General features: G+C 45.2%; 1 protein-coding gene across 1 annotated transcript in view; it reads right to left on the bottom strand.

The window, feature by feature from the left end:
* Positions 1–26,694, bottom strand: part of PLXND1 (plexin D1) — a 198,657-nt gene that overhangs the window by 16,894 nt on the left and 155,069 nt on the right. The window contains exons 23-32 of the mRNA XM_051982802.1: positions 25,023–25,130; positions 23,632–23,762; positions 21,922–22,120; positions 11,968–12,114; positions 10,787–10,943; positions 8,268–8,371; positions 7,710–7,773; positions 6,523–6,557; positions 3,193–3,297; positions 963–1,126 (exon numbers count right to left, since the gene is read on the bottom strand). Coding sequence (XP_051838762.1) covers positions 963–1,126; positions 3,193–3,297; positions 6,523–6,557; positions 7,710–7,773; positions 8,268–8,371; positions 10,787–10,943; positions 11,968–12,114; positions 21,922–22,120; positions 23,632–23,762; positions 25,023–25,130 — 1,214 coding nt within the window. The remainder of the gene's footprint in view (positions 1–962; positions 1,127–3,192; positions 3,298–6,522; positions 6,558–7,709; positions 7,774–8,267; positions 8,372–10,786; positions 10,944–11,967; positions 12,115–21,921; positions 22,121–23,631; positions 23,763–25,022; positions 25,131–26,694) is intronic.

Genomic DNA, 26,694 nt, shown 5'->3' on the forward strand with positions numbered 1-26,694 from the left:
CATTTTGTTCAGTTTGACAATAATAACAATAAGGATGACGATGTCTCTCACTCGAAGGCACAAAGAATTTCCCCAACCATTATCTCATTGGTGAGATCAACAGGACAGAGATGCCTATGATCATTTTTTTTTTTTTTTTTTTACAAATGGGGGTCATAGAAAAGAAGAGAAGGGGCTGAGGTCACACCACTGGAGCTGTAGTGGAAAGAGCAATGAATTGGGAGCTGAGTTCAAGGCCCCATCCTGCCTCTGAACAAATTACTTTGTGTGTCTCTCGCTCTATAAAACAAGAAGACAGACTTAGGTCAAGGTTCCTGCTTCATGCTAAGGACCCCTCTGGCAGACTGCTGAAATCCAGGGATCCCTTCTCAGCCTCATTTTTTAAATAATAGAAGGAAATGCTCAATTTTAGTTAGAATCAAGTAAAAATAATATGTATGTTTTTCCCCCACAGACCCCCTGGAATCTACTCAATAGATGACTGGCCCCAGTTTCAAAATCCCTGGACTAGGTGATATTTGACTAGCTTTAATATAGAGTCTCAACTTTTAGCCAATTAGGCAGAACTGGGATTAGAAACCCAGGACTTCTGTCCAGTTTTTTTTTTTCTCTCTTGTGTGGTCTTTCCTTTCATCTTCCCTAGCAGTCAACACAGAAAAAGTGTGAAATTCCTCTGTGCTGATTTGTATTTCCTGATTTGGGTCCAGTGCATCCTCAGTGGAACATAAGTTACTTGAAGGCAGACACTGCTTTGTTTTCTGGTTTATTATTTCCCTACTCCCTCCATCTCCCAAGTCCCATTTAGTCCAGAACCTGGCACGAGATAAGCATTTAGTAAATGTTTTGTTGATTAGGAAAGAATGGATCAGTAAACTGGACTGAAAAAGGCATGGGGGGAGGATGGGAAATAAGGAAAGATGGTGGTCACCAGAACTCATCCCCTCAACCCAACTCTCCCAGACCTGTTGGTTTTCCAAATGTGCAAAGTGTCTGGGTCCGTGATCCCTCTTTTCTCAGCCTGTTCTTCTAAGAAATCAAAGAAATACTTGATGGCCAAGGGAGGCTTGTCTTCTCGGATGCTGAGAATGGCTTTGAACAGGTCATCGAGAAATTTCTGCAGTGTGCCCTGCCAAGACAACAAAGCATGTCAACCGAGTCAGTCTGGTCCCCAGGTCAACTGGACATCTCGGGGGCAAAAAACACATTTGGGTTTTAATGAAGTTCTGTTGGCTTGCCAGATTCACATGATTTCGGGAAGAAGGGAGAGAGAATTGAAGGGAAGGGAAATTTATCCTCCTCCCCCTGCCCTTCCCCCACCCCCTGCCGCCTCTTGTCTGAAAGCTGGGCACGCTGATATAATTAGCGTTTGTTTTAATTTAATTTCTCTTGGCACCAATATTCACTTTGACTACTTCTGGCATCTCAGGACACATCTGTAATTGTTTGGTACAGTAAATGGAACAGAAAACTCAGCCACGGCTTGCTGTTCTGATGGTCTCTCCAATTATAAAGAACATTAGGCGGTAATGTAATCCAGGGGAGAAACAAGGCATACCTTTTGTGATCTGCAGCGAGTGAGAGAGAGCACTGCGGTTGGATAATAATACAGTCTCATTCGAGGGACTTCAAAGCATTTCTTCCCCCCGCTCCCAGCATCCTTCATATATTTCCCATGGAAGAAATTGTTGCATAAGAGACACTCCCTATTTTCAGAGCCATAGAGGGAGGAAACAAAAAGCCCTTCCTTCAACTCAAACTAAACCTTCCTCAGAAACACAGTGCCAGTGGGCACCAGTACCTCTTGGAACAATGAGAATGACGGCCCTTAGATTGCTAGAATACCTGATGCTTTCCAGAGGAATTTATACCCAACGTCTCCTTTGATCTTCATGAGAAGACTGAAGAACTGGTAGGATGATATTAGTGTGGGGTGCTGAGAAAGCCCTAGATTTACAGTAGGCAGAAACCTGTGTTCAAATCCCACAGCTGACTTTTAACTAGCTAAGTGCCCTCTGATTCCTTATTTGTAAGATGGGGAAAGATGATCTTAAGATCACAGATTTAGAGCTGGCATTTAGATTATAGTTGATTCCTCAAAAATAATTTTTTTTCTGAGGAGAAAACCGAGGTCCGTAAAGGCTAGCAATGGTATCCAAGTCACATGGGAATTAATCGATCAGTCAACAAATATTTTTTAAGTAGTTATTATGCACCAGGCAAGGGAAAAACAAAGATCAAAATGAAACTGTTCCTGTCTTCAAGGAGGTTACATTATTTCAGGGAAAACAATATGTATCCAGATACATATATACACAAGACAGTAAGTTCCATGAGCAGGATTTGAATCTCTGATCTCCAGATGTAGACACAATGCTCCTTCCTTTATACCACAGAGTTGTTGTGAGAATCAAATGATATAATGGAGGGAAAGCACTTGATTAGCCTAGCTGGGATAATATGAAGGTTAGCTAATATTATCTGACAGATAAAGTACTTGAGGCGATATGATTGTCTTGCAGCAGAACTAGGGGCAGAAACTGAGTTTGGATGGCAGTAGTTAACCATGATAACTCATACCTACTGTATGCTATAGAAGGCAGAAGGTGTCATGGAACAGTCGGAGGTTCAGTGAGAGAAGACCTAATACATAAACTAGCTCAAATCTCATTATCTAAATATGCCTTTGCATAAACCATTTCTCCTGCCTGAGATTCGGTGCCTTTTCATCTCTGCACTTAGACACTGCTCTGTAAGTCTATTTAAATCTCAGCTAAAGCGCCACCTCCTACGAGAAGTCCTTTTTGAGGTCTCCTTGTATTTACTGTAGCTCCTAACTGTTAATTGGAAGCACCGCCTTGGGGATTTATGAACTAGTTTTAGGAATACAGACGGCCAGAAGTAATCAGAGTCACCCTTAATGTAAAGTAATACAGATGCACCTGGGGAATAGCAAACTAATCAGCCAGTTTACTGAGTACAAGTTTGGGAAGCTTCCCAGAAGGGGGTGATCCACCCCCTCCCAAGTAGAGTGTAATCTCCTTGAAAGCAGAGACTTATTTCATTTTTTGTTTCTTTTTCTTCAGCAACTGGTGCCTGGCACATAGTAGGGATTTAATAAATGTTGATTGAATTGAATTGCCTTGAAACCATGGCAGAGGCTCAGTAGGGATTTTGACAGTCACCAGTTCTTACCTTGGTTGAGAGCAACCTGGTCAAGTAGATCTCAGGAAGAACCTTCTTCCTATGACTCTGCTTGTGGGACTTCTTACTCTCAATCAGTTCATCAGTAGGAAGCACCTGAGCAAACACAAAGGGAGATATCAATCCTTCTGGCTCTAGACCATCTTGAGGATGAGCAGGGACATCAAAATCAAAGGCTTAACTCTTGTTATTACCCTCCAACCAACACTAGGATGTATAAAGAAGGAACTTGCTCGAGTTCCTTCTGCTGGTAATTTCTTCCTCACTCCCTCAGTCTTCAAGACACACATTGGTCTGCCTCCTCCAGGAAGCTTTTCCTGCCTCCCTCAGCTCATGGGGATCCCTTTTGTGGCACTTGTGGTGTCTTTTGGGTGCACCAAGGAGCTTCATTTCAAAAGAAAATATCAAATACCCACTATGTGCCGCATGTGTCCCATCATGTGTATATGTCTCATCTTCTCAATTAGATTACACATTCTTTGGGGCAAAGAGTGTTGTCTTAGAAATCTCTGTATTGCTCATAACATCTAATAGTTGGCAAGTTTTCCTATTTATATGTTTCCTATTTATCTTAGGTTAAATGGATAGGCATTAAATTAATATTTAACTTATTAAATGTTTGTCATAATCTACTACACTGTGCTAAGATACACAGATTTAGAGCCATAAATGACCTTGGTTGCCACCAAGTCCCAAACTTCTCCCCATTTTATAGATGAGAAATTGAGGCTCAGAATAATAAAGCCTTAGGTTATATATATGTAAGTGGAGCAACAGATTTGGTACCAGGAAAGCCTGATCTCAAAACCTGCTGCAGGAGCTTAACTGTGTGATCCTGGGCAAGTCACTTAACCGTATTTGCTTTATGTATGGTATCCTATTTGACTCTCACAACTCTCCTGTGAGGTAGAGGTTGTAATTATCCTCATAAGGAAACTGGGGCAAATAATGTTCCATATGGGCAGCTAGGTGGCACCATAGTGCACAGAACCCTCAGAGAACCTGAGTTCAAATTTGATCTCAGTCACTTATTAGTACTGTGTGACTCTGGGCAAGTCAATTCATCCTTTTTGCCTCAGTTTCCTTATCTGTAAAATGAGCTATAGAAGGAAATGGCCAATCACTCTAGTGTCTTTGCCAAAAAACCCTCAAATGGGGTCACAAAAAGTTGGACACAACTGAAAAGTAACTGAACCACGAGTCCAAACCCCTAATTTTACAGATGAGGAAATTGAGTCACAGAGGGTTTATATGATTTTCACAGGTTCCTAAGAATATTGGATCATAGATTTAGAGTTGGAAGGGACTTGAGAGACTGTCAAATCGCCTCCCAGATGAAACAACTGAGGCCTGAAAAGGTCAAATTCTTGTCCATTTATACAGCCAGAAAATATCTGAGACAGGATTGGAATTCATGTCCCTAACTCCATGCACAAAACTGCTGCTTCCTTAACTTGGCATTCAAGGCCTTCTACAAAATGGTCCATCTTCCAACTAACTCAACTACTTGTCATTCTCTGAATATGTTTCATGCTTTCCAGCCTCAATACCTCTGATCACACCATTTTTTCTGTCTGTTAGACTTGCCTCCCATCTCTGCCAGGCAAAAATCCCTGCCTCCTCCAGGAGTCCTGCTTTGATTTTCCCCATCAGGAAGTGATCTCTAAGCTCTGATAGCACCTTGTGCCGCTCTACCCAGCCTGCCTGCAGTCATTTATTCTCAGCCCTCCTGGGCTCCTGGGTGGGAGCAGGAACAACCTCATGATCTCCTGGAGCTTCTAGCACAACCTGCACAGAGGGCCCGGCACATACTCAGGGAATCTGAAGCTTCTCTAATGGGATTTTCTTCTGCCCCCACCCCCAGCTATTCTTTATGTGGTATACCACGAGGTTCTATGATTTCCTCTATTTCATAATCTAGATCTGGGGGCCGCAGAGGTTCCTTCCATTACAGATGAGGACACTGAGTCATGGAGGGTTTACATGATTTTCCTGGGTTCTGAAAAACATTGGATCGGAAGGACCTCAGAGGCTCCTTCATGTTACAGATAAAGAAACTGAGTCTCAGAGTTTTTACATGATTTTCCTGGGTTCCTAAGAACATTAGATCAATTGGATCAGAAGGGCTTCAGAGGCTTCTTCATGTTACAGATGAGGAAACTGAGGCACAGGAAGTGACTTGCCGAAGCTCACCCAGCTAATAAGTAGCAGAGGTGGGACTGAATTATGTGCTAGGGCTCCATGTCTAGTATTCTTTCTACTCCAAACTGCAGAGTGCTTTACAATTGTTCCCAGTGGGCTAGGCTTGGCTTCTCAGCTAGGCTGCATGCTCCCTAGAGGAATGGAATCTCCTCCCTCCATTCTGCTCCCCCATCCCCCCTGCCCGGTTGGGTCCTTGGGCAGGCTGGGAAGTAGCGGAAGAAGGCGAGGGGGGAGTGGGAGGCAGAAATCCCTTTTTATATGATACCCAGGTAACTGGCTGATTTATTCTCTGATGCAGACCATGTTGAAACACTCTTAACCTTGAGGTAAGCTCTCTTCCTAGCTTCAAAGGGAAGGAAATAAATCCACCAGGAAAAAAGCATTTGCCAAGGCTGGCCGATGGGCAGGGGCACGGCACCAGAAAGGCCCTTCTACACATGGTTTTCACTTGAGCTCTGCTCTTTGCAGATGCAAAACCTTGGCCCCTCTTCCAACACCCATCACCCTTCAGAAGGGGGGGGGCAACCCATCCAAGACGGCAAGAACAAAGTGTCTCCCCTTGGCTTCCTTCTGGCCCCGTGGCGGCCTGATCACAGGCCATCCGGCCCCCCACACAAACCTCTCTGTCTGTGCAGACACATGGAAAGCATTCTCCCCACTCTGCCCCTGACACTGCCGGGGGTCACAGCCTCGTCACCCCCTAATTAAGCGGGGAGAGACTGAGATTGCCGCCTGTGCCCCATTAGTGATTCACGCTTTTTTGCAAGCACAACAAAGAGCCAATGGTCGGGATGGTGATGGGGCGTGTGGGGATGTGTGAGGGAGCGAGCCTGGGTGTGAATGTGTGTGAGTATGTGTGTGTGTGTGTGTGTGTGTGTGTGTGTGTGTGCGTGTGTGTGTGTGTGTGCGCGCGCGCACCCATGCACACACACACAGATTCATTGTGTGGCTCTGTGACTCCTCACCGACACAGTCTGCTTGGGAGCTGGGCTCAATCCAAAGCAGAATTTCCTACAGAGGAAGTGGGAGGAAAGAAAGCAAAGGACGAAGACAAGACTTCTGGCCACACACTGAAAGGACTGTTATTAACCTCAATTGCTTTTGGAATCCGATACTTACTAAATGAAAATATTTTTCAGTGTCCAAATCCTTCACTGCAAAAGAAAAAAGTCAAAACAAAGGATCAGGGAGAGAACAAAAGGAAAGGGGGAAGGGAGGCTGGAGAGATTGGATTCTGCCCTCCCTTGTGCCCACTGCCTGGCTACCCCCCATAGCAGGGATTGGGGTGGGGAGCTCAGCACCCAAGGGGATAACAGGAGCCGAGATTCAGAGCTAAAAGGGGGGCCTGAGAGGCCAGCTAGTCCCACACCCTCATTTCACGGATGAGTACCCTGAGGGCCCAGGGAAGGCTGTTACTCGGCCACATAGAAAGTAAACAATCAGAAGTCAAATCTGAACTCAGGCCTTTGTCTTCACAGCCCGTGTTTCTTCTACTTTGCCCTAATGTCTTTTGTTTGGGAAAAGGCAGAGACAGCTGCTCCCAGTTGTGGGATGAGCCACCTGACGGGCCACATGTGGGCCATACTCAGGCTGCAGTTTGAAGGCTTGGCTGATGGATCAGGGAGTGATTTTAGGTCTAGCCTTGGCCTCTCACTTGGGGTCACCTGGAGAGAACCAAAACCCACCACATCCTCCCGATGGAAAACTCGTTTCCCTTTGTTAATTAACAAATGTGCCAAGTGATCAATGATCACGTATACCTACTACATGCTGGGGGAAACCAAACATGAGTCTCCACTCTCCCTCTCCTCCCTTTTCTCTGCCCCCCACTCCTAACATCCCTGGCTGCCAGCCTGCAAAGAATCCACTGTCCCTTTAAGACCTTCTGTATATATCACTTTAAGGGCTTTATCAATAGCATAGGATAATAAGATCTCTCAACTGAGAGCTGGAAGAGACCTTAGAGGTACTTGATCTAGCCAACTCCTCATTTTGTGAATGAGAAACTGAGGCTCAGGAACAAGTAAGTTGCCTAAGAGCCATGTAAGCACTAAATGTCAGTATCAGGATTGAACTCAGGTCTTTGAAACCAGTGCTCTATCTCGTCCTCCAACACCATCATCACTACCAGAAACCTCTTCAGTTCTGTTTCAAATCCAGCTGACAAAGTCGACTCTCCTTCCACTGAGTTAACTCATTAGCGGGTGACTTTTTATGAGCCCAAGGCATAAAGGAAAGTGAAGGTCCTAGAACCCGGGACATCCAATGAGCTCTGTCTACTCAGAGAGGCCAGGGCAGGAAATTACCTCGACTCAGAGTGCCGTCTTTCTTGTCTGTCAGGCTCATGGCCAGTGAAGCTCCTTCAGGGATCTGGGAGGGAAGAGGCAAAGCTAGAAGAGTCAAAGCCTAGGACAGCTGGGCATTGGGCCAGCTCTCTAAGGGGCTGGAGAATCCAAATCAGTCACACTTGGCATGTGCCCACGGATGGGCACATAACCGAGACAGGGAGTCACAAGCGAGGTGAATGATGGAGTTCTGACCAAGGGAACAGGAAGGCTCTGGAGGGACTGAGCACTGGATGAGGCAGGAGGGATTGGGGGTTCAGAGCTCAGGGTGGGATGAGGCATCTGAAAGGACTGAGAACTGGCTAGGGCAGGGAGGATTGGGGGTACAGAGGTCAGGGTGGGATGAGGGCTTTTAAGAGAGGGTCCTGGACATACAGAACTCAGGATGGGGTGAAGTGTGTAAAGGGACTGAGCTCAGAAGGATCAGGGTAGGATGGGGGAAGGGCCTGGAGAGCTTTAGTTTAAGGCAGGGAAAGGGGAATGAGCAGACAGGGAGAAAGAGAGTTGGGGCTGCTTTACCTTATAATGTGCTAAGGTGTTGAGTTTTTTCCGGCCATCTTCTACCACAGAAGTGTCATCCAGGTCTCGTAGAATGTAACTGTGGGTACTTGAAGCAAACCACTCTAAAGAGAGAGATGTGGGGGGTTGAGACCATGCTGAGGTAGGGGCAGGGAGGCTGGGGAGGTGAGGGTCAAGTTCCATTCTGATCCTTATGGAATAGTCTCTCTTCCCAGCTCTTCCTTCCATATTAAATCTGGGTTCTGTTATCCTGTATGTCTTTACATTGCTTTGTCATTATTTCTATGTCTTTCGTAAGTGCTAGTCTCAGCCTTGTCTACTCTATTATAAGATCTTTGTGGACACAGGCTACTGCTTGCATGGCTTTGGGATTATCCTACCCACCCACCCCCCACTTCTCCACCCACTCACTCTCGAACTCCAGGTGGGAGATTCTCCGGAAATGCTTCCCTGATGTGTGAAGGATTCTATTACCTTCTTTGGGACCATAGCCTGGGCTCTAAAGAAGCCCCTAGAACCCTTGAGTTGTCCCTGCTTTCTCTGATTGTTAAGAGAGTGACATTGAGGGTGGACTAGAGGAAGCGATGGATGGGGAATTGGGGAAGGAAAGTGGGGATGGGGAGGAAAGTGGGGAGACAGCATGAGGGAGGGGCTAATGTACTGGCTTAAGAATTGGGAAGAGTACTATGGTGATTAGCCTTGGAGAGACTAGACACAGGGCATTAAAGAGACCAAACAACTAGGCCAGGGATTCCTAATCTAGGATCCATGATCAGGTTTTGTTTATTTTAAAATATTTTGATAACTATTTCAATATAATTGGATTCATCTGTAATCCTCGTCATTGTAATTTGTATTTCATTTTGTGCATTAAAAAAGATGCTTGTAAGCAAGCCTTCATAAGGCTTTACCAGAGTGGCTTCCCAAGTTAAGAAACCTTGATTTAGTACAACTATTTTATTTGACAACTAAAGAAACTAAATCCTATAGAGATAAAATGTCACGTCCAAGACCACACAGTCAGAATCACAGACTCTGAGTCACAGAAGGGACTTCAGCACAGAAGGGAACCTACACCTGAACAAGAATCCCCTGTATAACATAACTGGCCAGTAGTCTTCACTTGAATGTTTCCAATATGAGGGAACCCATGATGTCCAAAGGAATCCCATTCCACTTTTGGATAGTTCTAATGGTTAGGAAAGTGGCCCTTTTATCAAGTGACTTGCCCACAGTCACACAGCTAGGAAGTGTTAAGTGTCTAAGTCACATTTGAACTCAGATCCTCCTGACTTCAGCGCTGGTGCTCTATCCTATTCTCTCTATTCTCAAGAGCTCTTTAAAGACACCTATCATTTCTTCCTTAAGCCTTCAAATATCTTCACTTCATTTCCCAAGGGTATGCACCTAAAGCCCTTCATCATTCTGGATGCTCTTCTTTAACCCTCTCCAATTTGTTAGTATCTCTCTGAAAATGTAGTACCCAGAAGGGAACGTGATGCTCCCACTACAGTCTGAAAATAGGGCACCTCCCTAGCGCTGGATACCATCTCTTTTCATGCAGTCCAGAATGATATCAGCTTTCTTGCCTATGCTATCACATGCAAGCTCACACTGAGCTTGCCATCGACTAAAATTCCCACTTTTTTTTTTTTTCCTGATAAACTGTTTGTAACCACATGTTGTACAGGCAAAGCTGATTTAAAAAAAAACTCAAGTGAAAGACTTTGCATTTGTCCCCATTATATTTTATCTTGTTATATTCAGCCCAATATTCCAACCTGTCAAGATATTTTCAAATTGTGATTCTGTCAGTCAATGTGTTAGCCATCTACCCCAATTCTGCGTTGTCTGCAGATTTGATGAGCACTCCATCTGTCTTTACCCAAACCGTGGTCCAACCATTCAACTAGTTCTGAGTTCACTTAATTATGCATACTCTTGTCTACCCCCTGTCTCACCATCTTCTTCCACGGGATTAGTATAAGGATTTCTCAAATATTCCATTGGACTCTGGGTTGTATCTATAGCTTTCACCCAAAGAGCCAGGCCTCGAACTCGGGCTCCTAACTCCCAACTGTGCTCTTTTCCACAACCACATTGTCTTGATCTGCTCCTGTCTGCCTGTGTGCTCTTGGGTAAGACAATCCCAGATCTTTTTGTTTCGCTCTCATAATCTCTACGATGGGAATGACAGTAATTGTCAGAACTAACATTTATATGGCAGTTTAAAATTCACAAGGGCTCTACATATTTTCTCAGCACCTCCCTCCCAGAGCTGATCATGGATGAAATCTAATACTTAGCTAGTAAAAGATCTCATAAAAGCACAAAGCCCTGACTGAGTATGAGGAACTTTGGTGGTTCTTGGGGGTGAGGTATCATTTGTGAGCAACTACTTGCCTTTAGAGTGAGAAAAACCTACCCAGGCCTTTTCGCCAGTTCCAACTCAGAAGACTCGGTTCCAATTCTAGCAAGTCTCAACGTCTATCTATGGGTACCATTTGTAAAGTGCTCACCCAAGTCAACTTCTTCCACTCTGGGCCACTGGGAGTAGGGGACATTCTTGCAGAAAGCCTCCAGGATCTTTTCCTTCACTTGAGTCAGCGTATCTGTGTCCATGGCCCGAACACTCAAAGAGTCCATACCACAGCCCTGGAAGGACACGTTTAGGTTCTGGGGAGAGAAAAGAAGAAATAAGGGTGAGAACACCAGTAGTCATCTGAGGTTATAAGCCCTACCCAGGTACTTTCCAGGTCTGTGATTAGACTGGCAAACAATACTTTGCTTTCTAGCAAGGGCTGAATTCCTCCTTCCTGAAAGTCACCTGTGAAAAGCTGAGCCTGACTAGGGGACAGGGAGGCCGGTGCCAGCTTGGCTTTTGTGGAGGCTGTAGGGACATTGACAGACCCATCCCTGCCTTCCTAGACACCCAACTAATGGCAAGCCCCCCCATCCTGGATGACTGATTAATACATTTCCCTGTTGTTCAGTGGGGTTTAATCCTAACAACTAGCTCGCTCCTCCAAAAAAAACAAACAACTCCCTCCAAAAAAACAGCTGCTTGGATCTGGTGCAATGACAGGGCCTCCCTTCTTGAGCAGAAAGGTAAACCAATTATATCTTGCTTTTGTGCTTCTTTTGCCAGCCAAGTCCTTACTGTACACAGCCAGAGGCACAGAATCAGAGAACATAGAACTTTGGAATTTAAGGGGACCTTAGCAAGCTGACCAAGATTCCTTTCAACCACTTCCCTGACAAGTGGATGTCCAGCTGTCATTTGAGGAGCCCAAGGAATAGAAACTTGCTCTCTCCGGAGGCTGCCCACTCAACTTTTGTGTAAGTCTCCTTATTGGAAAGGCCTTTCTTACATTACAGCAAAATTCATCTTCCTCAAACAACTCCCACTCATTTGTTCTTATTCTCTCCTCTGGGGCCAAGCAGAACATGTCTAATCTGTTTTCCACATTATCAGCTTTTGAAGAGAGCTATCACATCCCCCAAGGAAGTCTTTTCTCTAGAAGGAGAAATTCCTAATCCCTTCATCCCCGTTCCCTGGCTTAGCCATGTTCTTCAGCTGAGTCGGATGCCAGATGTGATCTGGGCACCTGTAACGGCAGCTACTCTAATCAATCCCTTCTACTCCCAAAACCCATCTCTGGGTGGAGAGATCTCCTCCACAGGTACTGCTGTGGCTCACTCTGGGTTTGGCTTCTATGTTTTCTCTCAGCAGCCACTCCTCATTAAGAGTGTAGCGAGCCTTCCCGGTGATTGCATCGATGGATCCTTTGTTAATCTGCTGTTTGATGGCACACAGGAGCAGGAAGAAGGGCTCACCCACGGTCTCCTGAGGAAACAGAAGAAAATGGGGATGGGAACAGGGATTAACCAAAAGCTTTCTTCAAGGAGCCAAAAGACCACCCACTCACGCGCTCCCATCTGATCTTGGAAACCAGACAGGAGAGTCCTACACAAATATGTGTGCCTAAGGAGCATCCTCTGGCCAAAGGCAGAATGTCATCCAAGTGTCAAAATCAATCAATCGATGAGCACTTATTAAATGCCTGCTACTAAGTTGTAGAAGATGCCATCTTGCAATGGCAGGGGGAATTTCCTTTTCTGGGAGTTCTCTGAATAATCTTAATTATATGTGTTTAACAAATGCTATTGATTGACTAATTGATTGACACTTGATTAACATCCTATCCCGTGGCCAGAAGCCTACTTTTTACCAACATGCTTTTCCTGATCTCCAGAAGGGGATGATGGTTAGTAATCAACTCATCAATCTGGGTTCCAAATCTTCTGGAGACCCAAACTTGGGACCAACCCTACATTGTTTAGAAAACCTTCCAGAATCCTAAAAATAGTCCATTGTTATTAAATTCTGCTGGGTTAATCCCTCGTCTATGAACAGACCTCAGGAACACAGTCACTTCCCAGCCTTTTGGTAGTCCCTCTGGAATTGAGAACATTCCAGATGCCCGAGCATCCCTGGGCTCCTGGACTGATCACTTTTGGCTGGTCTTATTTGAGTCGGGGATGGGAATGGAGAGGGGTGGGCTGGGGGATGGGGAAATTCATATCCCTCATTTGTTTCAGTTTTAAATTGATCCTTGGCCCAGAGAGCCGGAAACCGTGGGCTGCGGTAAAAACCTGCAACCCCCTAATCAGATACCCAAGTTTGGGAAGCAGCAAAGTAGGGATGGGCAGCTCCGGTGGTTCCTTGGATGGCTGCTGGGAAAACTGGTTTGGACCAAAGTCAGAAACCTCCCTCTGACTTGGCCCAGTCGAGGGGAAATTTAACCATGCTGATTCGGCAGGGGGTGGAGGGGATTCAGCAGGGAGAGATCGGTATCTCAGCTGTTAAGTTCCGTTTTCCAGGACAGTCCAGCTCTGGCCTCTTCTCACTGAGTCTGGTATTGTGGCTGGGACACAGGGGTTCTTGTGGGTCACACGGGAGTCTGAATGTGGCCAGACATTGTCCCCATAGTGGGAGCTCCAAGATGGATGGCAGCATTTGGATGGCTCTGGACCACAGCTGGGATTCTGGGTCATATGTTTAGGGAAAAGTTTCACGAGCTGAAGTTGACTTTTCCCCCCTCCTGTTCTCTCTAATGAGCCAGACATATTGTTTGGAATATTCCCTGGAGCCTAGCCAGAGCTTTATCCTTAAATTTCCCTTACAGTAAGTGGAAGTTTATATTTAATCTCAAGGTCCCACCTCAATCTTCCTTTCCCTGGGGACTTTTTCCTTCTCCCCGACTCCCAGAATTCTTGAGCTAAAGGGGACTCTAGGGACCTTTAAAACCAAACTCATTTTAAAGATGAGAAAACTGAGGACCTCATTTCCTCAAAGCTCAGTTCATATATCACCTCCTCAGTGAAACCTTCTTCCTCATCCCTCCAACTGCTAGAGTCTCTCCCTTCTAAAATTTAGGGGAGAATGAATTTTTTGTGAACTTATTTTACATAAGCTAACATTATTCATGTTATTTCCCCCAAAAGAAAGCCAGCTCTTTGAAGGTAAAGAATGTTTCTTTTATCTTTGCATCCTTAGCATTGTGACAGGAGCTTTGCACATAGTAGGTGCTTTGCAAATATTTACTAATTGATTCACTGCCCAAAGTCACATATACACAGTGAGTCAGAGGCAGTTAAGACTAGAACCCAAGTCTCGTGACTCCTGGATCAGTGTACATTCTGAAAAAAAAGCTTTATTGATGCCTTTTTTTTTTCTGAGACAATTACGGTTAAGCGACTTGCCCAGGGTCACACAGCAGGAAATGTTAAGTGTCTGAGACCAGATTTGAACTCAAGTTTTGTCCTTTGAAAAACTACTGCTGTCACTTTCTAACATCTCTCTATCCTATAACAGAATTTCCTTTTGGAATAAAGACAGAGTGTAAATCCACACACTGGCCTTAATTGACAGTACTACACCAGTAATTTTGGAATAGCCATGTGGGCTACACTGGAGTCCAAGATAGGTAAGACCACATTGGTCAGATAGCAACTCCCATTCCTGATGGGAAGCCATTGGCACCCATTTTCCTTCTTGATGCTCCACTGGATTTCCCCCTTTGAGATTTATAATTTAGAGTTCACATCTGCCAGTAGGGAACATCCCCAGATACTGAGGGACTCTTTGGCCAGACACTGTTTGGCCAAGTGGAGCCAGTCAAAGGTTTTTTAGTTAATAAACACTTAACAAGTTTCTGCTATGGGCTAGGTATTATGCAAAATTTTATCTCATTTGATTATTTTCTCATTTATCTCATTTAATTCTCACAACTCTGTGAGATTCACCTGAGGAAAATAAAGCAATCAGAGGTGAAGTTACTTGCCTAGCTATGGGGGTCTGTTCTCTTGAGCCCTAAAATCAGTCATGCTCTAAGACATAGCATAATGTAACTTTTTTCCCCCCAAGGCAATTGGGACTAAGTGACTTGCCCAGGGTCACACAGCTAGAAAATGTTGTGTCTGGGGGCAGATTTGAACTCAGATCCTTCTGATTTCAGGGCTCATGCTCTATCCACTGAGCCACCTAGCTGCCTCGGCATAATGTAACTTTATTGCTCTTTAGTTCCTGAGAACCAACATGGGATAGTAAGTATAGTGGGTGACTGAAAGGACAGTTGGACATCCTGGAGGAGCAGTTTTTGCCAAACCCTTTCTCCTCCCCGAATGCTGACCCATAGCTACATTTTGATTTTTCCTGCTCTGATGAGGATGTCTGCTCTCACCCTGAAGGATAGAACCAGTTCTGTCCTGAGCACTGATAAGACAAGCTTTGAGACATCACGGATGTCTCAAATGGATATGGAGGGGGGCCTGGTAGAGAGAAAGGGTTCATTATCCACAAAGTAGAGATTATATCTCCAAGCTCTCCCTAACCAATAAAGAAGTATTGGGGGGGGGGAGGAATAAAGCCAAATTATTTAGGCTTTTGGGCCTAAGGAGTAGGATCCACCTAAGGAGAAAAGTTTAATGAGCAGCTAGTGTGACCACTTACAAAAAATTCTATCTCGTTTAGCCCAGGAACTTCTCCTGAATTGGAGCCCAAAGCCTAGGCCAACATTCCTCACCTGGAAAATATTTTTGCTGCCCCGATTCTGCTGCATGACTATATTTGACCATGAATAGGTACTTTCATCCTTTTGATTCTCAGCACTCTCTATCAGCTTCTCAAAAATAGGGAATATTTCATTTTTATGTGCTGAATAAAGGAGTTGCTTAATATTTAATATTGATCAATTGACTTGCAAAATGAGATCATTAGAAGATGAGGTTCCTCCCATCTTTGTTATTTCATGATTCTACCTTCTACTAGATTATGTTCTAATATCCACTCCAGCTCTAATAGTCTATGTTCTATTTCTGGCATTCTGTAGGTGACATTACATGTTCCAAGATTCCTTCTCATTCTAATTTTCTATTCTGTGCTCTAATATTTTATGTCCCAAGTTCCCTTCCAGTATTGTCATTCCATGTGCTAATGGTTCTGTGTTCCAAGGTCTCTGACAGCTCTAATGTTCTATATTCCAGTTCTGACATTCTATGAGTTAACATTTCTTTGTTCCAAGATAACTGCCAAGAACAAATATTCCATGTTGTAAGGTTCCCTCTTATTCTAACATCCTTTAAGCATACATTTCTACACTCCAAGCTCCCATCAAGTCTAATATTCTATGTTGTAACATTCCCTCTTATTCTAACGTCCTTTAAGTGTACGTTTCTACACTCCAAGCCCCCATCAAGTCTAATATTGTGTGTTGTAAGGTTCTCTCTTATTCTAACATCCTTTAAACATACATTTCTACACTCCAAGCTCCCATCAAGTCTAATATTCTATGTTGTAAGGTTCCCTCTTATTCTAACATCCTTTAAGCATACATTTCTACACTCCAAGCCCCCATCAAGTCTAATATTGTGTGTTGTAAGGTTCCCTCTTATTCTAACATCCTTTAAGCGTACGTTTCTAGGATCCAAGCTCCCATCAAGTCTAATATTGCATGTTGTAAGGTTCCCTCTTATTCTAATATCCTTTAAGTGTACATTTCTATGATCCAAGCTCCCATCAAGTCTAATATTTTATATTCTAGATTCCTTCAAGTCCTGACTCTCAATGTTAACATTTCTGATTTTGCTAAATCATATGTTCTGTGTTCTAAAGCCCCTTCCAGCTGCAAGGTTCTAGGATTCTCAGAGGCTTCTCATGGCTTCCTATTATTATCTCTGCTTCAACTAATGGAAAATCTAGAGATCCCCCCCCCCCCTTAGAGAGCAGTTCGTCTTCCATTTTTTCCTTCTTTCCCAAAATGATAGGACCAGTGGGCCAGCAGAGCACTAATATAAAACAAATGTCTGTGTCATGTTATATTAACTCAGCAGGCACAGCCCAGGGGCCTGGAAAGTTTCCACTGTACCACGGAGGGACCCTGAAACAGCTGTTTCAAATAGATGCCATGATTAACTAGAATCACTTTGGAATGAAAAGCAAGCCCATCATCATCATAAATGTCTTTTGAGAGAGAGCTGTCAGGGACTGGGACCAGGCGAGGACTAGGGGTGGGCACAAGGTGTGAGAAAGTGGGCATCTCTCGGGGCACTCAACCTGGAATTACATCAGTGAGGCTGGCCTGAATGGCGGACCCTTGTCCCCAGGCTCTCTTGAGAAATTCAACAATGGGGGGCACCCAGACAACAGATTACATCTAGCATGCTCAGGTGGCTGAAGCCAGCAGTCCAGCATGTGGGACTAGAGGAAATGATTTTCCCCATTTTCTGTGGTTACTGTTTGTCCCTTTTCTGCTGGCTGTATGGGAATCCGGTTTGTCACAGTGGGAGATGGACTAAGGGAGTTTCCAGGCACTTCCTTCTTCAACACAGCCTCCACATAGCTACCAAAATAAGCTCACTGAAGCACAACGTCAACACTTTCCTGTTTAGGAACCATCTGTGGCTCCCTATTTCCTTTAACATGAAAGATGAACTCTCCAGTTTGCATTAGAAGACCTCCATTTTCCCTTAATAGCTTCTAGCTTTCAAACCTTCCAAACTGGCTAATTTACACTTCTCTGAACCTTCATCTAGACTGTCTCCTCATTGCTTGTAAGCTCCCCCCACCAATATCTTTACTTGTTAGAATCCCTATTTTCCTTCAGGGTTCAGCTTGTGGGCTTCCTCCTATTAAAAGTCCTTTCTGTTCCTTCTATTTGTGAGTTGTGAACACCCTTTCTTCCATATTATCTTGCACTTGTTCATTAATTTGTTTTATCTCACAACAGAACCTAAGCTTTTTGAAGGCAGGTTCTATTTTTAGGGTTTTGTCTTGAATTATCTTCAAGGGCTGGCATATTATAGTAGACACCATTTTAATTAGTGCTCATTTAATGGAATTGATAAAAGTGGACATTTCTAAAGTGCCTACTCTGTGCCAGGCACAGTGCGAAGGGCTTTACAATGATTAATCTCATTTGATCTTCACAACTGCTTGTGGGTATTATGGGAGGGTAGGTATTATTATCAGCCCTGTTTTTAGAGATGAGGAAACTGAGACTGGAGAAAAAGGCCAATGATTTGCCCAGACACTAGTAAGTGCCTGAGGCCGGAGTGGAACTCTCCAAGACCAGAGTTCTGTCCACTCCTCCCCTAGAAGCTTTCCACTAGAATAGGAGGAGAAATGCCAGCATAAGGCAGACAGCCTGGGTGGGCTTACATATTTCACAGCAGATTCTAAAGTCCATTCTCATCCTCATTCTTATTCTTCCATCGGAAGGGAACAATGACTTGGTAGTTGTATCCAATGAATGTTTGGGGACAGATGAAATAATTTCTAGGGAGCCTTCTGAGGTGAGAGAGAAGGGAAAGACAGCCTCCAGATTGAGACTCAGGAGACTTAAGGACCTGCCTCACTTCTGACACTAGCCAGCTGTGTGACTTCGGACAAATCAATGCTGCAAAGGACCCTGGGACCAGAGATCTGGGACTGGAAGAGACCTTGGAGATCATACTCTTACTCCTTTATGATATAGTTAAAAAAAAAGAAAAACTGAAGTCTGGAGCAATTTAACTGAGGTCACAGATGGAGGAAACATTGGAGCCGGATTTACACTCACCTCGTCTTATCCCAAACTCAATATTTTTAAAAACTGACTTCTGAATTCAGCACTCTTTACAGCTGACGCCCATGTGTGTAAGCTTCTCTGTGTGTATACAGGATGTGCCAAAAGTTTGAATTCAGCTTAAAGGTTTAATAACTTGAAACTGTCAGTATTTAAGTTACATTAAAGCTTAAAACCAGACTCAGACTTTTAGGATATCCTGTATATATTGCATGTAATATAACATAATATAGCATAACAAGCATAATGTGTAATTATAGGATATATAATTATATGTGGTTATACTATAAATTATATAATGATATGCCATATATTATAGATAATATATAGTTGTGTTATCCAATATATAACAGGGAATACTATATTATATGTAACTCTATAATACAGAATTATATATTAGATACTAGATAACGATACATTATAATCATATCATATGTATCTATATGTATCTTATATAAGATATAATTATATGCTACAGTAATATATTTTCTCATTATATATAATATATTGCAACATAATATATAATTAGACTATGTTATGTTCCATGTGTGAGTTTTGTGTAATTATAGGAGCATTTGTACAAGTGTGTGTAAATGGCTGTTTGTGAGTATACTTTTGCATGCATCTGCATGTGAACGAGGGGACATTTCTGCACAAAACTTCTACAGTTTTTGCCTCCAAAGCAAGACGCAGAGAGCATCCCCTTCCCAGCATTCTCTCCAGCTACCAACTCCACAGCCTTTGTCACTGATGGCCAATGTGGATCCAATTTTAACTGGTTTGAGACAAGTTCCAGGTTTAGGATCTCCAGGGTGACAAGGCTGCTCACATGAAATACGCTGAGCACATCATATGTCACCAACCGAGCCCACTCCTGTGATGCTCAGGACACAGACACTGCATCAGCTACCAGAAAGCCAAGCCAGGACTCTAGCTGTTTTGCCACAGAAGCCGGAAAGCAGCCTGTGCAGTGGGCCCCAAATTACCCCCTTCTTGCTGAATGCTGGATGGGAAATGAGTTTTTCTCAAATCCCTAGAACAGATGCTTCCCTGGGATTCTGTGTCTGAGGTTAGAGTATCATGGTATCAAGGAAGCAGGGCTAGGTTTGGTGTCTAAGACCTGAATTCGAACCCCAGCTCTGACACTGACTAGCTCTTCACCCAGGAATAAATGACAACGTTTCTGAGCCTCTATTTCCTCATTTCTAAAATGAGAATTTAAATATGTGTATATGTACATGTGTGTATATAAAATACACTATACTCACATACATACATGGTTATATGTATATGTGTATGTGCATGCATGTATATATAAATATATACATACACACATATTTACATGTGTGTACACATTGTATATATACGTGTGTGTATGTATATATATAAAGATATACTACCTACATGTATACATATTTATATGTGTATGTGTATGTGCATACAGATATATATATACTATATATACACATACATATTTATATGTATATGCATATACACATTGTATATATGTACATGTATATATATAAAGATATACTATACACATATGCATATATGTTTATATGTTATGTGTATATATGTATGTACTACATACACATGCATATATTTGTATGTATATATACATTGTATATATGTACATATATTTAAAATAGACTATAGACACATACATACATATATGTGTATGTGTATACATTGTATGTGTGAACGCATATATAAAACAAGGCTGTTTTGTCTTTCTTTCTGGTCTCGTCATCAGGAGAACTGCGTTCTAGTCCCAGCTCTGGGTTAATCAGTTGTATAGCCTTGAGCCCACCACTTTCCTTCTCTGAGCCTCAGTTTCTCCTCCTGTAAAATGAAATGCCTAAGCTAAATCACACTGACAGAATTTGTCTTCCAGGGCTAAGATCCTCTGCTTCCACAATTGCCCTCAGAGCTCAGTGCAGACTGGAGGTTGGGAGAAGGAAAGTGTTTGGTGAACTTGTAAGAGCAATGGCTTTTTAGTGAGACTTCTTGGACTGAGAACCACAATTCCAACCTGGTAGCTGGTGGCAGACTAGAGATACCTCATTTGCTCTGAGATTGAGCTGGACCATTTGTGAATCTTCTTACAATTCTAATTTATCATTTCAATGTCCCTGCTCAAGAACATTGAATAACTGCCCAGTACCCTCAGGATCAATTCTAACTTCTCTCTGGCCCCAGCCCAGCCATTCAATTATATCTACTCATATTCCTCTGCATGAACCCTCTCTTCCAGTGGTTGATCCCTTCACTCTCACACAACACAGACCAAATCTGTGATTCCAACAGTGAAAAAAAAACTGCTGATAAGAAAACTCCCTACCATGTTCTGCAGTTTACAGTACTGGAGAGTTTCTGGGGCCTGGAGACCTTAAATGACTTACATGAGCCAGAATAAGGCAGAACCCAGTTTCTCTAACACAAAGTCTGGTCCTTTATCCATGGCACACACTGCCCCATTCCATGGTATACACATACTTTGTTTATTTTCCCACCTCGAGACGTTTATCTGAGCCATTCAACGAGCTGGAAGGGACCTCATCAGTCATCAGGACCAGGCTGAACTCAGAAGAAATCCCCCCTTCCCCATGACATGCTGAACCTTCTCTTTAACCAGAACATCCCTCCCCCCCCGTACCCTTAACTGAATGTCCTATTGGGACCCAAATCTAAAGATCTGCCTGTTCTCCAATCTAGCAATGTCTCTTTTTTTGATAGTATTTTATTTTCACAATATATTCAAAGATATTCATTTTTGTAAAATTTTGTGTTCCAATTTTTTTCTCCCTCCTTCCCTTACCTCGCCCCTCCCCAAGACAGCAAGCGATGTGATACAGGTTAAACATGTGCAATCCTTTTAAATATATTTCCACATTTGTCATGTTGTGCAAGAAAAATCAGACCAAAAAAAATCAGAAAAAATCCACAAGAAAAAAGAAACAAAAAAACAAAAGGTGAAAATACCATGCTTCAACGTGCCCTCAGTTTCCATAGTTCTCTCTCTGGAGGAGGATGGCATTTTCCACCCCCCCAAGTCTTGGAATAGCAATATCTTTCTTAAACCTTGGGGCCCACAACTGACCCCCGGACTCCAGATGAGACCTGGGGAGGGCAGAGCCCAGAGGGACCATTAGTGGCATTCCTCCAAACTGGGAATATTCTCCCTTTTTTTTCCAACAATTCTTCAAACCCTAGCTCAACAAGCTTTACTGACTGACCCACCCATCACACTGATTTTTCCCTCCTTTAACCTTATTCTCCAGCACTCAGGGCAGACACCATATGATCTTAGCCTCTGTCTCCTCTATCACACTGTGGGCTCTTTAGGGACAGGGATCCCATCTTGCAGCTTCTCTGCATCTCTCCCCAGGCACCTAGCCCTAGTCTAGGTACTTGAAGGGAAAAGTTTCTTAAGTTAAATTGAATTGGATTTAACTAGGCTCAGAGACCTGGGCAGCTGTCACAGTTACCACAGACCCCAAAAGGCCCTAAGTTCTCCCATCCCTTACCCGCAGGTAGCTGTACATGCAGATGGACATCCAATTGGTGAGCATCTTCTCCACCACAGACTCGGTCCGGCGAAGCATCAGCTTGGGATTTTTGGAGGCTGAGGCATCAATGAGGTCCACAAGCAGGTCCTTCATGATGCTGGTGTAGTATTCCAGCTTTCCGTGCAGAGCGATGGTGAGTAGGGAGGCCAGGTTGCACCTGAGGATGGGGTCCCAGAAACCAGTTCAATTCAACAGCAAGGATGAAATATGGTTCCAAGCAATGGAGACAACAGGATTAAATGTCAATAAATCTTGTCCTCAGGCAGCTTACATTCTTTCTTTTTAATTGCGTTATATTATGTTCCCTAATTAACAAACTTTTACTTTATCTTCTTCCACAACAAATAAGTCACAAGAACAAAATAAAACCCTCATGACAAATACGCCAAGTGGAGCAAAGCCATTGTCCCTCATGAGCCATGAAGGAGCTTCCCCTTTGCTGAGGAGAAACATGATGGATATAGGTAAATGTATGTATAAAGCACAGGTTGATACAACAAAGAGCTGGAGGTCATGGATAGAGGAAACTTCCAGAGGAGGAAACCCTCTCTACCAGCACAGGTTGCCACCTTGTTTGTGATCTATCTTAGAGAGTTGTTAGAGCAGAGTTATCAAATTATTGTCCACAATAATCCTGAGTGCATCCTGAACTAGACTAAAGTGTAATTGGGAAATATTTAGCAAAATAAATAAAATGAGTTAAAGCATAGATAGATGGATAGAGTACTGGACCTAGAGTTATTTTCCTAAGTTCAAATCCAGCTCCAACACTTACTAGCTATGTGACTCTGGGATGTCACTTTACCTTATTTACCTCAGTTTCCTCATCTGTAAACTGAGCTGGAGAAGGAAATGGCAATCCACTCCAGAATCTTTGCCGAGAAAACCCCAAATGGGACACAAATGAATCATTACTGAAGAACAACAACAAATATTACATTTTAAAACTAAGTTTGTATGCAGCCTACGGGGATTCTTCGGCAAAGTCCCATTTCGATGTGAGTTTGACCTAAACTAACCTAAACTAAATTAAAAAAAAACCCTAAACTAAAAATTGACCTAAACACCATGACTTGCCCAGGATTACAGAATCAATATGTGTCTGGGATGGATTTGAATTCAGTTCTTAGCTCCAAAGCCAACTATCATGGCACATGGCACAGAATATATAAAGACTAAGTGATTTTGATGGTGCTGGTGGCATTAACAATTGTAGGGACAGGGAAAGTCTCTTGTGGGAAGTGTTTGAGGAGCTATGCTGTAGAACTGAGGAGGGAGAGACAATGTGTATAAAGGTGGGATGTGGAAGGTGGTACAGGGAGAACACTGTGCACCCTGCAAGGCGTGAAGGCATCCTTCATTGATGGGATATAGCCCTACAACAGGATTCAGGATCCGGCCTTCAAGGCTCTCCATGGCTCCGGGCTAATGGCACTCAGTGCCATTCTCCAGTATCCTCCACAATTTCTTAGGTCTGGGAATCAACAGTTGTTACATTCTTATGGGACCATAGAAAGGTGAGGGAGGGACGTCCATTACTATAATAATGACTATTAGCAAGAATGAGATGACAGTGTGATTTGTGAAGAACATGAGACATGGGAATGAAGGAACCTTCAGCATCATCGAATATCATTTTATGATCCAGGAGGGGATAGTTTCACTGACCTATCTCGAACAGCAAAATCCTTCTGCTGCTCCAAAGCATGGACAAAGACAATGAGGAAGTGCTTGTTGTTGAGTAAGGTGGAGAATAGGGCGATCCCTTCCTCCATGTTGGGCCGGCAGCTCTCGGGGATCTGCAGAGGAAAGTGGGGTTAAGAAGCTCCCATGGGTGGTGAAGGCCAGCCCACCCCTCTTCTCCTCTCCTTGGTGCTTCCCTTACATGGCCCCCATCCTGTGGCCCTCTCTCCTGGGCCTCGCTTCCCTCAGGCCAGCCCTGAGCTCTGGGGTGGGTGTTACTTGAAGCCAGAAGTAAAATGGGGAATGGGAGGCGCAGAAGCACATATGCTTGACGCCCTTTGCATGCAGAATTGCAAAAGATCCTAGAGAGCAATTAAATTATTTTTACAGAATAGGAAACTTAGCCTGAGAAAGATCAAAGTGACTCCCCTAAGAGCACACAGACAGCAAGTGGCTGAGGTGGGACCAGAACCCAGATTTCCTAACTCCAAACTCTGTTCTTTGTATTCCCATGAGAGGAGCTGGGTTCCAATCATGTCCCGGCTGTGTTATTTCACCACTGTGGGATTCAGTTTCCTCATTTGTAAATCACGGTGTAGGAGTGGACTATCCCTACATCTCTTACACTTGGGGATAACTAGGCTGAGAGAAGCCCCCTCACTGAATCCTGCCACCTCCCTGCCCATCCCGCAAGGTCACAGCCCGTCCAGAGCATCACCGCCCCCGTCTTTGGAGCTCTTCGGGACACACACCCCAGTACCCTAATCCCAAGGCCAGCCATGCAGAATAACTGTGTGGATGCTGCAGTCAAGGGGCAAAGACAACCCCTTATTGCATCTCCTTGAGCATTGAGAACCAGAGAGGTTAATGCTGTGACTGAGATCCCACAGCTAGAACCCTGATGGAGGTGAGAGCCAGTTCCTCTGGTGCTGAATCCAGCAGGAATCAACAAGGATGATCCAACCCAGGATAAAACTGTTCTATGCAGCCATGCCACGTTTGCTAATGGAGTCTGGCTGTCATTAGAAATAATAATCATAAATGAGCTTGCTTTAGGGGGTGATGGTGACTGGCTGCTGTAACCGTGCTCTCTTTCTCTCTCAGGCTATGAGTTTCCCCCAGCCCCCACCCCCGCTCCAAGCACCATTGAGAATGATAAGTGAGGGGGGCCGAGGGCTGGAATCTGGAATCTCCAGGCAGACCCAGCTTGATAAGGAATCCAACAGGAAGGCTGAGGGACACATATCTCATGCCTTTGTGCCTCTAAAGTCTCAGAGGGGGACAGAAGAGGAAATGACTGTCTGAAATGGAGAGGATCTGGTCCCCGGCCACGGGGCTCCAGGTCTCTGGGCAGTGCTTGGGTCTGGCATACTCACTTTCCACTCCCCCAGAAGTAGTGGATGAGTTTCCTGGACCTGAGCTCCCCCCTGGGAGTTGAGCGGCTGAGAAGGCAATATGTAGCACTCCTCATAGAGGGAGGAACACTGCAAGGAGAGAAAGACCAGGACAAGGATGGGAGACAGTCATAAAGCCATTCTCCAAGGAGGGACCTCCCTCCACCTCCCCCCTCTGCTGGCCCTTGGCTGCTTCCACTGAGCCTCGCTTCCTTGGGCCTGTGGGCCTGGCCAGGGCATCCCTGAGCCCCTTAGTCCCTGGCTGGTTCCTCTGTGGCCCCTCCACTGGGCCTCGCTTCCTCGGTCTGTGGGCCTGACTAGGCCAGCCCTGAGCCCCTTAGTCCCTGGCTGGCTCCCCTGTGGCCCTCTCCACTGGGCCTCTCTTCCTTTAGTCTGTGAGCTTGGCCAGGCCATCCCTGAGCCCCTTAGTCCCTGGCTGGCTCCCCTGTGGCCCCTCCACTGGGCCTCTCTTCCTTTAGTCTGTGAGCTTGGCCAGGCCATCCCTGAGCCCCTTAGTCCCTGGCTGGTTCCTCTGTGGCCCCTCCACTGGGCCTCGCTTCCTCGGTCTGTGGGCCTGACTAGGCCAGCCCTGAGCCCCTTAGTCCCTGGCTGGCTCCCCTGTGGCCCTCTCCACTGGGTCTCTCTTCCCTTAGTCTATGAGCTTGGCCAGGCCAGCCCTGAGCCCCTTAGTCCCTGGCTGGCTCCCCTATGGCCCTCTCCACTGGGCCTCGCTTCCTAGGTCTGTGAGCTTGACTAGGCCAGCCCTGAGCCCCTTAGTCCCTGGCTGGTTCCTCTGTGGCCCCTCCACTGGGCCTCTTTTCCTTTAGTCTGTGGGCCTGACTAGGCCAGCCCTGAGCCCCTTAGTCCCTGGCTGGCTCCCCTGTGGCCCCTCCACTGGGCCTCTCTTCCCTTAGTCTGTGAGCTTGGCCAGGCCAGCCCTGAGCCCCTTAGTCCCTGGCTGGCTCCCCTGTGGCCCCTCCACTGGGCCTCTCTTCCCTTAGTCTGTGAGCTTGGCCAGGCCAGCCCTAAGCCCCTTAGTCCCTGGCTGGCTCCCCTGTGGCCCTCTCCACTGGGCCTCGCTTCCTTTAGTCTGTGAGCTTGGCCAGGCCAGCCCTGAGCCCCTTAGTCCCTGGCTGGCTCCCCTGTGGCCCCTCCACTGGGCCTCTCTTCCCTTAGTCTGTGAGCTTGACTAGGCCAGCCCTGAGCCCCTTAGTCCCTGGCTGGCTCCCCTGTGGCCCCTCCACTGGGCCTCTCTTCCCTTAGTCTGTGAGCTTGGCCAGGCCATCCCTGAGCCACTTAGTCCCTGGCTGGCTCCCCTGTGGCCCCTCCACTGGACCTCTCTTCCTTTAGTCTGTGAGCTTGGCCAGGCCAGCCCTGAGCCCCTTAGTCCCTGGCTGGCTCCCCTGTGCCCCTCCACTGGGCCTCTCTTCCCTTAGTCTGTGAGCTTGGCCAGGCCAGCCCTGAGCCCCTTAGTCCCTGGCTGGCTCCCCTGTGGCCCTCTCCCCTGGGCCTCGCTTCCTCGGTCTGTGAGCTTGGCCAGGCCAGCCCTGAGCCACTTAGTCCCTGGCTGGCTCCCCTGTGGCCCCTCCACTGGACCTCTCTTCCTTTAGTCTGTGAGCTTGGCCAGGCCAGCCCTGAGCCCCTTAGTCCCTGG

The sequence above is a fragment of the Antechinus flavipes genome, chromosome 1 (genome assembly GCF_016432865.1).
Source record: "Antechinus flavipes isolate AdamAnt ecotype Samford, QLD, Australia chromosome 1, AdamAnt_v2, whole genome shotgun sequence".
In the NCBI taxonomy this organism is placed as follows: Eukaryota; Metazoa; Chordata; class Mammalia; order Dasyuromorphia; family Dasyuridae; genus Antechinus; species Antechinus flavipes.